Source organism: Toxorhynchites rutilus, chromosome 2 (assembly GCF_029784135.1).
Source record: "Toxorhynchites rutilus septentrionalis strain SRP chromosome 2, ASM2978413v1, whole genome shotgun sequence".
NCBI lineage: Eukaryota > Metazoa > Arthropoda > Insecta > Diptera > Culicidae > Toxorhynchites > Toxorhynchites rutilus.
In genome coordinates, this window is record NC_073745.1 from 105,285,368 (window position 1) to 105,298,341 (window position 12,974).

The window sequence follows — 12,974 nt, forward strand, 5'->3', positions numbered from 1 at the left end:
CAACGTTGAACTCGAACATCGATATATACATACGTAGTACATGAGAGTAAGAAACGAATTCATTTTGGAGGGAGTAACTTCAATATGCAATGAAGTCCGGGGAAGAATTGAATGAGATAGTCGAGTCGTAGAGTAAGATAGCAACTAAACACTCGACCGACTATTGAGTCATATTGACGTAGACACTGCTGGAAGAAGCCAAAACTCATTTCCAATTGAGTACGAAGGTGAATTTCTTCATAGTCCCCTGACTATCCTCAGTTGAATATGACTTTGCCGAGCCCTGGTTGTGGGAACTTATCGACTGTTTGATTAGTAGAAGCACTTAATACAGAATTCCTTTTCATTTCACCAGAACCAAAGTATGATCTTCTTCAGGTGACCAAAGGCGGTATTTTGGGGTGAGTTAAGGAGGGACCCCTGTCTGGAAGGTCGAAAAATAATGAATGTTCGTGATTTTTTTCGGATGTTAGGAATAAAGTGAAATGTTCGGTTATTTTGGTTATTGTTTAGGATATGTTTGAAAATTTATTTTTCATGTTTTTGAGTGCACGAATAATGATTATTGCGCTGTTGACAGCTGGATGCGTAGATGCTGTCTGAAAATCGGTACTTTGCTGGTGGTATCGGTTCTGAAAGAACGGGATGTCGCAGGACGAATTCCAATGAATATTTTAGAACTCTAGGACAATACCTAAAACGTTACAAAGGGCTTTTGAAAATTCGTGAAAATTCGAAACATTGACAAAATGGCAGCCATTTTTGTTAAACATGAGTTATTTTTCATGAAAAATCCCTGTTCAAAAGCTAATGAAAATTCGAAAAAAAAGATATCAAAAAACGGCTATGTGAGGCTTTAAACAGTTCATTTTTACGTCTTGACAAAAAATTTCAAATAGCAGTGGGTGATATAGTAATACCATGCCAAATAACTGATCGTTTCACATAATTTCGAAACTTCAGCTGTAACACTGCAATATGCGTTTTCTATTATTTATCATTAAATTAAAAATGGATCATATTCCGACACCAAAACTGTCAGAATAATCCATTTCGTTTTATATACAATTGAAATTGCCATAATATTGTTCCGTTACAACATGAGTAGAATCACATGTAAATTTTCCCCAAATCATCAGACTTCCGCCTCCAATGTAACGAAAAACTACTTTACTCGTTCCGTACGTATGAAACAATTCTATCCAGGTTGAAGATCACCTGAAATAGTTTACCCGATGGGATTAGCTGTTTTTCGACCTTCATTTTTGGAGATAGAATTTCGCAAAAGAGGCCTTCATTGTGACAAGAATGTCCAGAATCGGAATATAGTGCCATCAAATGCGGATAAAAGAAAAATCAGCTGAAAATTAAACAAAATATTTTATCCGGAAGATCAGCGCGAGCACATTCCGAAAAAAAAATATTTTTTTTCATTTCATTAAATTTTTTACTACAGGTCGGACTCGATCATTCGGAAACTCGATTATCCGGAGACTCGATTATCCGGGATTTGATTATCCGGCATTTTAGACTCGATTATCCGGAGTATTTTATTTTTGATTTTCGGAAATTTTGAATAATTTGTATAATAATTCCATATTGAATATCTAATATGGGTATCAAATGAAAGAGCTTGACTAGTAGAACACAGCTATTTATGATAATGCAAATACAAGATGGCGGCCACTACAAAATGGCGGATTACATATTTTCTCAAAACCCCATTAATGAAAGTATCAAATGAAAAGGCTTGACTAGTACAATTCAATTATTTATGACAAAAAGCAAATCCACGATGGCGACCACTACAAAATGGCGGATTGCATATTTTCTCAGAATCCCATCAATATGAGTATAAAATGAAAGGGCTTGACTAGTAGAACACAGTTATTTATGAAAAATGTAAACCCAAAATGGCCACCATCATAAGATATCGCCATTGTTGAAGCAGCCTATCATTTATCGAATCAGCAGCATCCTATCCCCCAAAAAATTCTCCTATTGTTAATCCCATCATCTATTGCGTAACCCAATGTACTGAAATTGAAACCTAGCTGCGACTAGGGCAAGAGAGAGAAAGCTAGAATAGATTGGCAGTTCCGTTTGGCTATAAAAGAAGCCAGACAACTAGGCGCAGCCTCTTTTACACCAGATCTGATCCACAAAACAGTTCGCGCGTTTTCTTTCGAAATAAAAAATATCGAAAAATTCAAATAGTTCGTTGTTTCCGCATAATTAATTCCGACGGTTCTCGCCTGATCATTTTTGGACCTCCAAAGCCGGATTTATCGCGTGATTTCGAAAAACACGAAGTTAGTGAAAAAATCTTATCGTCAGAATTAATTAGATTGTGTCGAAAATTGTACGTTACGCGTGAGCAATCAGACAATCAGTGGAGTGAAAAGTGCGAGAAAGAACAAAAACTGAACTGTGATCTCGTTAGTGTTCTTTATCGGTTGGACATTCTATATCTCGAAGCGTCGAGATTTCGTATATCCACATCACATTACACATCATCGGATGCTGAGCTGGCGTGGACTTCTATTGTAGCGAGTGAACAATAGCATCGATTACGCGTTCTTCGCTGGATAAAAAGGATTGACCGTGAGTACTGCATGCGAGTGAAGCCTCGATCGATAGTTTTGTATGTCGAAAAGAAGTTTATACGGAGAAGCAAATAAAGGAAATTTGTCGTTTTATTACCAGAATTTTGATTTGATCGATTATATACAATTTCGAGAGTTGTCATCACAGAGCGTTAGTTGGTTGCATAGTGTTCGCCGAATCCACAAGGTGGATAACCATCGTGTGAAATTGCGAGTAGAGTTGAGAAAATTTCATTAGTTGTTGCAAAATGTCGTCCAATTTGCGGAAGCTTTCCCGCCAAGAGCGGTTTTATCTCGATACAACGTTCAGTTTAAAGCAATTTTGTGCAAGTTTCGATCCTGAGACAAATGTCATTCAATTAGAAGGATGGAAACAACGGTTAGATACACTACATAAAGAGTTCTATGCAAATCGTCTTCAAATTGAATTGTTGGAGGATGATGATGATAAACGTGATAGTGGTGACGAAAATCAAGACACAGTAGACAATGCAAAACGCGCGATTCGTCAATCGTTTGAGATGGATTTTATCCAAGCACAAGGTTTCCTAACCTCTGAAATGAACAAACTGAAAATTGATCCGAATCGAATACGAGATTCGTCTATGAAAGCCGAAGTGTTTAATTACTCATCATCTCGTATAAAATTACCTGAAGTGAAGCTACCATCTTCTGATGGCGTCATTACTGAATGGATCACGTTCAGAGACACATTTAAGTCACTGATCGATTCTAACCCTCAGTTATCACAAATCGATAAGTTCACATACCTCATGTCAACTCTAACAAAAGATGCTCGACGGGTTGTGGAATCAATTGAAATCACATCTGCAAATCATTCTGTGGCTTGGCAGCTGTTAGAGAACCGCTACAATAATAAGAAGCTTATAGTAAAACATTACCTTGATGGGTTATTCTCAATCGATTATATGAAAAAGGAGAATTATAATTCGCTGATGCAATTGATCGACGATTTTGAGAGGAATGTGTGTTTATTAGATAAATTGAATATTTGCACGGATAACGGATTGTTCATCCAGATCCTGCAGAGTTTGCAGCCAGAAGCACCACACTATGCTCCACCAAATCTCGAATGATCGTTCTTCTTCGCAATCAAAATCGTTTCCAGCACCCACCAACTATTCATCGACTTCGTCATCGACTCAGAATGCTCAAACAAACATCTCGAATAAGTCTTCTTCGCAATTGCATACCACGTTGTTACCAGAACCTCAAACACCTTCGACCTCGGAGACTGTCACTAGTCTCATTTCTACTTCACTAGTTGGTAGTACAAGAACCATACCATCCACCGTACTGCTACAAACAGCGCTCGTAAAGGTCTTCGACCTCAACGGTCACACACAATGGGCAAGAGCACTGTTAGATCCAGCATCCCAGCTTAACCTCATCACGGAAAACCTGGTGCAGAAACTCAAGTTGCGCCGTTATCCCGATTACCAAGAAATTGGAGTCGTAGGCAATTCTTTCGTCGTATCGTCGCACACAGTCAAGGTTCGGATTGGATCACACTGTTCAGATTTCGTTACCGAAGAATCCTATCATATTTTGAAGAGGATTACTCATGAACTCCCTACGAGGTCCATCAATAAGTCGTCGTGGATTATTCCTTCGGATATCACTCTAGCTGATCCCAAATTCTACGAACCGGGATCAATCGATCTTCTGTTAGGGATGGAGATGTATTATGATTTACTTTTGAATGGTTTCATCAAACTCGGACCTGAACAGCCAATCATGCAAAACACAGTGTTTGGCTGGGTTGCTTCAGGAAAAATAGACTCTGGGCATACAGAGCATACAGATCGAAAATTTGCTCATGTATGCGGATCCAAGTCACTTGAGAAACAATTATCTCGATTTTGGGAATTGGGGTCCTGTTGGCGTGATAGTACACATTCCCTAGAAGAATCTGCTTGTGAAGAGCATTTCTCAAAATTTACCTTCCGTGACACCTTCGGAAGATTCGTAGTTACCCTACCCAAACGTCAAGCTTTTCTGACTCAACTTGGGCAGTCGAAACAAATTGCAACCAGAAGATTTCTGACATTAGAACGTCGATTGGATTCGGATGTCAGATTAAAGGAATCTTATTCAAACTTCATCCAAGAATATTTATCGCTAAATCATATGACAGAGATAGATGATGAAGAATCCATAGTCACTCCATCGTACTATTTACCACATCACTGTGTACAAAAAGCGGATAGCACCACTACCAAGCTACGCGTTGTGTTCGACGCATCATCGCGAACGGATAGCGGAGTTTCATTAAATCAAGCGTTGATGGTCGGTCCAGTCATACAGGACGATTTGTTTTCGCTAATCGTCCGATTTCGAATACATAAAATTGCAATCATAGCGGACATCGAGAAGATGTTCCGCAAAATTGGGATACACCCATCTGATCATCCACTCCATAGAATTCTATGGCGAAATTCCTCACAGGAGCCGATACGTACGTTTGAGCTCACGACCGTGACATACGGTACGGCTTCGGCGCCATACTTAGCTACCAGATGCCTGAAGGAGCTGGCCAAGCAAGAGAGCATCAACTATCCAAATGCATCGCGGGTCCTTGAGAACGATTTTTTCATGGACGACATGTTGACTGGAGTGAATACCACCGAAGAAGGGAAGGAACTCTGTACACAACTGATCCAGCTGTTACAATTAGGCGGATTCAACCTACGCAAATGGGCGTCGAATTCCAATGCTACTCTTTCGAAAATTCCGGCTGAGTTACGTGATGAGAGATCACTGTTCACATTGGATGTTGATCCTACGCCTATCAAGGCTCTCGGTTTGCAGTGGGAACCATCACTCGACAGATTTAAATATGCCATACCGGAATGGTCACAGGGACCAATAATCACTCGACGTGTCGTTCTATCGGACACCGCTAAACTCTACGATCCGCTTGGGTTAATCGGTCCGGTTGTGGTAATAGCCAAAATCTTCATACAAACTCTTTGGCAACGCACTAACGGATGCCACTAGAAGCAGCACACCAAAAGTTTTGGCTCGAGTTTCGCAGTACTTTGAATGATTTGTCATTGCTTTCTATTCCTAGATGGGTTGCCTGCAGACCGACTCCAGCAGCAGTTGAATTGCATGGTTTTTGCGACGCGTCGGAAAAGGCCTATGGAGCCTGCATTTATATGCGAACAGTTTCTGCTGATGGAATAATCTCTGTGCATCTTATGGCGGCAAAATCGCGAGTAGCGCCGCTAGGTGTTTCGAAGGGCCAAAGGCGAATATCTTTGCCGAGGCTAGAGCTTTCATCAACACTTCTTTTGAGTCATCTTTTCAATAAAATAAACACTAGTATTCCGTTGAATTTCAAACCGTTCTTTTGGACGGATTCCTTGATCACGTTACATTGGCTCAGATCGACGCCTTCGCGCTGGAAGACGTTCATCGCGAGTATCAGAAGTGCAACATCTCACAGCAAATGGTATTTGGGCACACGTTCCTGGGATTGACAACCCTGCTGACATCATATCCCGAGGAATGTATGCTGTTCAGCTCAAGGATACAGCAGCATGGTGGAGTGGTCCATCTTGGCTTAGCCAACAGCCTCGTTTCTGGCCTGCATTAGTACAACCACCCTTAGTAGACGTGCCTGTGGAATATCTCGAAGAACGACCGATTTCGTTACCGATTCAAGTCTCTCAACCAAATGAATTATTTTATCTTCGCTCTAGCTTCTCGAGTATGACTAGACTTGTCGCTCTTTTACTGCGATTTACTCACAACACTAGAGCGAAAAACCATTCCGATCGTCACTTTGGGAACATTCAAACTTTCGAATTGGGTGAAGCAGTTAAAACCCTCGTAAGGATTGCCCAACGTGAAGTTTTTGCTATTGATATCGCAGCAGTATCCAAAGAAGGGCAAGTGAAACCGAATTCGCGGTTGAAAACTCTTTCTCCGATTATGGTTGATGGAATCCTACGAGTAGGAGGTCGTCTTAGAAATGCTTCTATTCCTGAAGATCGGAAACACCCACCAAACATTATCATACAAAATATTTGCATGCTGGACCGCAACTTCTTGTTGCCTGCGTACGCGAGAAATATTGGCCACTTTCGATTCGTAACTTGGCACGGAAGGTGGTACACTCGTGTATACGTTGTTTCCGCTGTAGACCAAGTAATCTTCAACAGATAATGGGAGATTTACCACCAGAAAGGATTACTCCCACCCTACCATTTGTGAATACCGGCGTAGACCTCTGCGGACCATTTCAGTACCGGAAAATTCGCAAAACACAACCAGTTCAATGCTATATTGCAATTTTTGTATGCCTTGTTACGAAGGCCGTTCACATAGAACCTGTCTATGATTTGTCGACTGCAGCATTTATTGCGGCGTTACACAGATTCATTTCCAGAAGAGGCCAGCCGAAAATCATCGAATGTGAGAACGGTCGAAATTTCACGGGAACATCGAGAGAGCTTGCTGACCTAGCGAGGCAATTCCGTTCGCAAAATCACCAATCAGCTGTTATCAAGAACTGCGCTGAAGAAGAGATTACGTTCAAATTCATCCCGCCTCGCAGTCCACACTTCGGCGGCTTGTGGGAGGCGGCGGTGAAATCATTCAAGCGCCATTTCAGCTCGACGGTTGGGAATTCTATTCTCACACAAGATGAGTACGTCACCCTGCTAACACGCATTGAAGCTTGTTTGAACTCCAGACCGCTCACTCCACTGAGCGCAGATCCGAACGATCTGGAAGTGTTAACGCCAGGACACTTCCTGGTACACCGTTCTCTTACGTTAATTCCAGAACCCGATCTCTCAGCAATTCCCCGCAATCGACTAGACCGCTGGCAGGAGAACCAAGAACTCCTGTGTCGGATTTGGAAGCGGTGGACAACTGATTATTTATCCGGTCTACACCCTCGCACAAGGTGGACCCAAGTTCGAGATAATATCTCGATAGGAACAATGGTTCTTCTGAAAGAAGAAAATCTTCCACCATTGAAGTGGAAATACGGGAGAATCACGCAAATATTCCGAGGAGACGACAACCACGTGAGAGTGGTCTCCGTGAGAACAGCTGACGGCGAATATAGGCGAGCAATTGCTAAAATTTGCGTTCTATCAATCCATCAAGCAACAACCACCCCCACTGGCGATGCCAGTTCCAGCGTAGATGTCATCTAATCTTCCATCGCGGGTTCACCGCGCAACGATCGGAGGCCCATTGGCCTCCGAACCATGTAAGTGTTTGTATTTAATGAACTTTCAAAAAACTCAAGGAATTTTTTTTCTCCTGCATGTTTGGTTTCGTCGACGGCTACTGTAACCCACAACCCGAGTACACCCAACGTGTGTTACTGGAAGCTTCAGAGGACGCATATCTGGATTTCTACAATGCCCATAGACCATGGCAGCTTCCCTTACGTTTTTCGATTACGTCTCCAGGATTACGATGGAACAGATGACCAACAAGTGACCAAGCAGATGAACCAGGACCGAGCATCAAACCTTACTAAACCAGTGAATTAGCATCTTACAATTCAATGAATTAAAAACAATAGCATTAGGACTCATATATGAAATCGCAATTAGGATCAATATGTACGATTAATTTGGTTGAAAGGATTAACCTTTCAACGGGGGCCGGCTTATGTTGAAGCAGCCTATCATTTATCGAATCAGCAGCATCCTATCCCCCAAAAAATTCTCCTATTGTTAATCCCATCATCTATTGCGTAACCCAATGTACTGAAATTGAAACCTAGCTGCGACTAGGGCAAGAGAGAGAAAGCTAGAATAGATTGGCAGTTCCGTTTGGCTATAAAAGAAGCCAGACAACTAGGCGCAGCCTCTTTTACACCAGATCTGATCCACAAAACAGTTCGCGCGTTTTCTTTCGAAATAAAAAATATCGAAAAATTCAAATAGTTCGTTGTTTCCGCATAATTAATTCCGACGGTTCTCGCCTGATCAGCCATATATGTTTTTTTTCAAAACCTCATCAATATGGGTATCAAAAAAAAGTTCTCGACTAGAAGAACATAGCAGATGATGAAAAATCCAATTCCAAGATGGCCGCAGTCCCCAAACAACCAATTATTTTTTTAAATGGTTTCATTCAGCTTGAGCAGATTCTATGTATGTTTGAATGTTTGTAGGGTTGTCCCACATTAATAGAAAATGGGCCCCGTTCCTGTTGAATGATTTATCTGAAATTTGGAACATACATTTAATTCTACTGTCATTATAAAACAGCGTATTCCATAATCTTGAAAGATTCAATTTGGCCGTCGCTAAAAATGACTGAATGGCTTGATTTGGAGAATACACTATTATGAATAACATAAATTCGAAAAGGTCGCCGCCACAAAATGGTATGTATTTTTTGCAATCCCCTCAATATTGGTAACAAATGAAATGATTTGGCTAATAGAATACAGTATATCATCATAATATTCCGAAGAATGTTAGGTAAGAAATAAAAATTCAAAAAAAAATAATTTTTTGAATGGTTTTAATGTTTAATAGTATAATGATACAGATAATTTACTAAAAACTAGAAAATAAAATAAGTAACAAAACTTTTTAAGTTAAACGGTTTAATGTACTAAAAGCTAGAAAATAATTAGACAAGTAGCAGTTAGTTGTTATCACATCCGTTCCTTCATTAATCTAGGGCAATGATGAGACTAGAACAAACTCGCGAGGTATATGATAAAACAACTGACTGTGGAGAATGGAACGACGACTTTTTTGAATTTATGTTGTTTATTATGTTCCGTGTTGTCCAAGTCAAATCATTCAGCCATTTTTTAACGAAATAAGGAGGTTAAATTTCTATTACTGTGGTACAGTGCTACAGACAAAGTTACAAAGTTACAAAGTCACAAACATACAAACGGGTCAACCTAGATAAAACTGTTGATTAAATAAGTGCAAATCATAATTATATTACGTTTACCGTTTTTTATGAATCGACTATCCGGAGGATTCGATTATCCGAAGTGAATAAAAAAACAATACTGCGGATAATCGAGTCCGACCTGTACTATCCAAAAGAACATTATGTACTAAAAAGTTGATAAAACAAAATTATGAATGAAGAAGAAAAAGTCCACTGACAAAAACATGCCGTTTTTCGTTTACCAGGTCGAATTAGCCATTACATTGTAAATTCAATATCATCCAAACACCTTTAAAATACCTAAAATAGCTGGAGCCGTTCCGGCGTTTTTCTCTGAATTAAGATTGATTAATCGACGTAAACTATTCGTTTGCTTCGATTATTGGTTGCACAGAACTCGTTCGATAAATAATCGATTATTGTAGAAAGTATTCAATTAATCGATTAATCGAACGATTAGCGAACATCACTACTTGCAGTAGTGTCTGTAGGTGATAAAACCTATGACGACCTATGACGGCCATAGAAATGAAGCTAACATTTCTGCATAACTCGAGAATTAATCAAGAAAATGGAGCCAAATTTGGCATGTGAAGGTTTTAGGGGGCACGAAACGTTTCTATGATGAATACACTCCTCCCCCCTCTCCAAGGGGGGTTTCCATACCAATGAAATACAAACTTCTGTATAACTCGAGAACTAATCAAGCACAATTTGGGATGTGAGGGTTTTTTTGTATAAGAAATGTTTCTATGATGGTATGACACCCCTCTCTCTTCTGGAATGGAGTGGGGGTCCCATAAAAATGTGACACATATTTCAACCAAATTCCAATCAAATATATATATTTCAAATATTCCAATCAAACATGACAATTAAGCATTTTCGGAAAAATCTGAAGCAAAATGGGAAAATTCGGAAAATTAAATTCCCTCTTGTTCTACAATTACATAGTGACAAGCGTTGTTTTTTTATTTTTATCTTCTTCTATCTTTACCAATAAAAATAGATTGCCGAATATGTTGATAAGAGCAAAACTCGAGGAAGGAATTGTCCGATTTAGAGCTGTCTTTATTCTATCATATTTTCTGTATCAAACATTTATTCCATGTAACGGAGAAACATGTTATTTGCCATTGGTTGAAAAATTGAACGAGAATTGTGTCAGAAAATAATCTGATATTATAATTATGAGTTTTGGTAGAAGTACTAAGAATTTTATAGTAAAAGGTAAATTCAACGGGGTCGAATAGAAGATCAATCAATGAACAGTTCTGCGATTTGACACACGATAATGATGAGTTTTGTTAGAAATACTAGGAATTTTATAGTAAAAGGTAAATTCAACGGGGTCGATTAGAAAATCAATCAATGAACAGTTCTGCGATTTGACACACGATAATGATGAGTTTTGTTAGAAATACTAGGAATTTTATAGTAAAAGGTAAATTCAACGGGGTCGAATAGAAGATCAATCAATGAACAGTTCTGCGATTTGACACACGATAATGATGAGTTTTGTTAGAAATACTAGGAATTTTATAGTAAAAGGTAAATTCAACGGGGTCGATTAGAAGATCAATCAATGAACAGTTCTGCTATTGGACCCATGAACATGCTCATAGTAAAACAACGTTAATGTTTGAAGGTATGATAACAAAAAACAAATTTTGGGCGGGATGAAGTTTCGTAAAAACGTAAAAACGCTTCGTAAAAACGCGCATTCTGTAATTCACAGTCTTCAAGGTCGAAGTTTTCTCCAAACATTTATTTTTTATTGTGTTTCGTTACCTTCAGCCGGTTGCATAATTGTTTTCAGCTTTCTTAAACTATTATTTTGGAAATGATACGATATTGAGATTAAATATAAAAATCGAAGAAAATGATCACGGCAAAAAGATAAGGAATACCTAACACATTGCATTTGAGGGGGCATTCTAGTGTAGAGATACGAATTTCGATCGTTTTTCCGAGTTCCGTAAAAATAAAACAAAGAATATTGTTACTATCCATTATGCCATTACTTGTTCATCTCTCTTTTAACAATAAAACAAAAATTGAACGGAGAAAAAATATTCATAACTAGAAGAGTTAAGAGCTGATGAAGTGAGAGGGTTCAAAACAAAAGTTGTGCCATGGCGTACACGGTTCCAACCCTTCTGGTTATCTTGAACAAAAAAAAAACGAACAGATTCTGAATCAGTAACAATGCCGCTATCGCATGAACCTCGAACAAGTCAAAAACGTCTTTTTTTACAAAATGGTGGCCGTTTGAAAAACAAGATGCGGTTTAAAACGTTTTTTCTAACGTTTTTCGATTTTTTAAAAATGGTAAAATTTAAAAAAATAATCAGATATTCATGCGAGAGATGCTTGCAGATTGTATCCATACATGAATCGGTTCAGTAGAACTTGAGATATCATGTTCGCCAGTTTGAAAAAAAAATAGTTTCGAGAAAAACGGGTTTGAAGTTCATTGTTATGGTCGTACCAGGTTAGATATCGCATCACTAAAATGGCTCTAACTCGGTGAATAATAGGATTTTCGATAAGTCCTTTCTAGTCCTTTCTTTTTCTTCACGCTATGGCCCGGTACTATGTATACCTTGAAATATTCAATTATTTCAGAATATTCAAGAATTTTCAAGGCATAAACAACTTGGGATCACGAAACTCCTACCATTGTCGTCGTCGTCTCTCGATGACTGTTTCGGAAAGAGTTAATATATTTTTAGGATCAACTGCCTATTCTGTGCTATTCTGTCGCTCCCGATTTCCACGAAGATTGTCATCACATACTGTGGATATGGAATAATTTTCCAGTTCACCTGACTCATGGACGGATTCTTTGTTATGTGATGATTTTTTTCACTTTTAAACATTAATACTCTATAACTCTTTCTAAGACACAATTTCGGTACGAATCATAGTTTTTGAGATATAGCTTATCAAAGATTTCTCTTACTAAAACCGATACCCATTCCCATTTGCTGTGGAAGACTGATATTTCCTCCAACCCAAACGGAATACAAACTTTCATTCGAATCAAAAATACATGTTTTTAAAATCTGAATTTTTAGGACGATTTCATTTGGAATACTCTATAGACGAATATTATTATTAAGAGTACTGGCTAACATTATTATTAATGAATCCAGCACAACGGCTACAAAAAATCACTAAAATGACATTCCCCATTAGAACCGATCATGCAACCTCTACACTCTCATATAGATGTGTACACTTTGGAAGCAATTTGCATCGGTGGTTTTGAAAGAAGCCTTGGGTTTCCGATTAGTAGCAAACCTCGAAAGCAGAAACGAAAGAGGAAATGCAAGACTTGATCCGTGAATCGATACACTTTCACTCTGCCAATATTTCATAGGAAACAAAACAACACTAATTGTTTGTCAACGTGGGGACAGTGACAGTTTCAGTTTCAGTCATCACAAA

The 12,974-nt window shown here is 38.9% G+C and overlaps 2 protein-coding genes across 2 annotated transcripts; both read left to right on the top strand.

Moving 5' to 3' along the window:
• Nucleotides 1-3,680: 3,680 nt before the first annotated feature.
• Nucleotides 3,681-6,228, top strand: LOC129766020 (uncharacterized). The gene is made up of 2 exons (XM_055766481.1): nucleotides 3,681-5,570; nucleotides 6,019-6,228. Exons 1-2 carry the CDS (start codon nucleotides 3,681-3,683, stop codon nucleotides 6,226-6,228), a joined length of 2,100 nt encoding a protein of 699 aa, XP_055622456.1.
• A 571-nt stretch (nucleotides 6,229-6,799) lies between these two features.
• LOC129766021 (uncharacterized) lies at nucleotides 6,800-7,801 on the top strand. The gene has a single exon (XM_055766482.1). It carries the CDS (start codon nucleotides 6,800-6,802, stop codon nucleotides 7,799-7,801), a length of 1,002 nt encoding a protein of 333 aa, XP_055622457.1.
• Nucleotides 7,802-12,974: the final 5,173 nt, after the last annotated feature.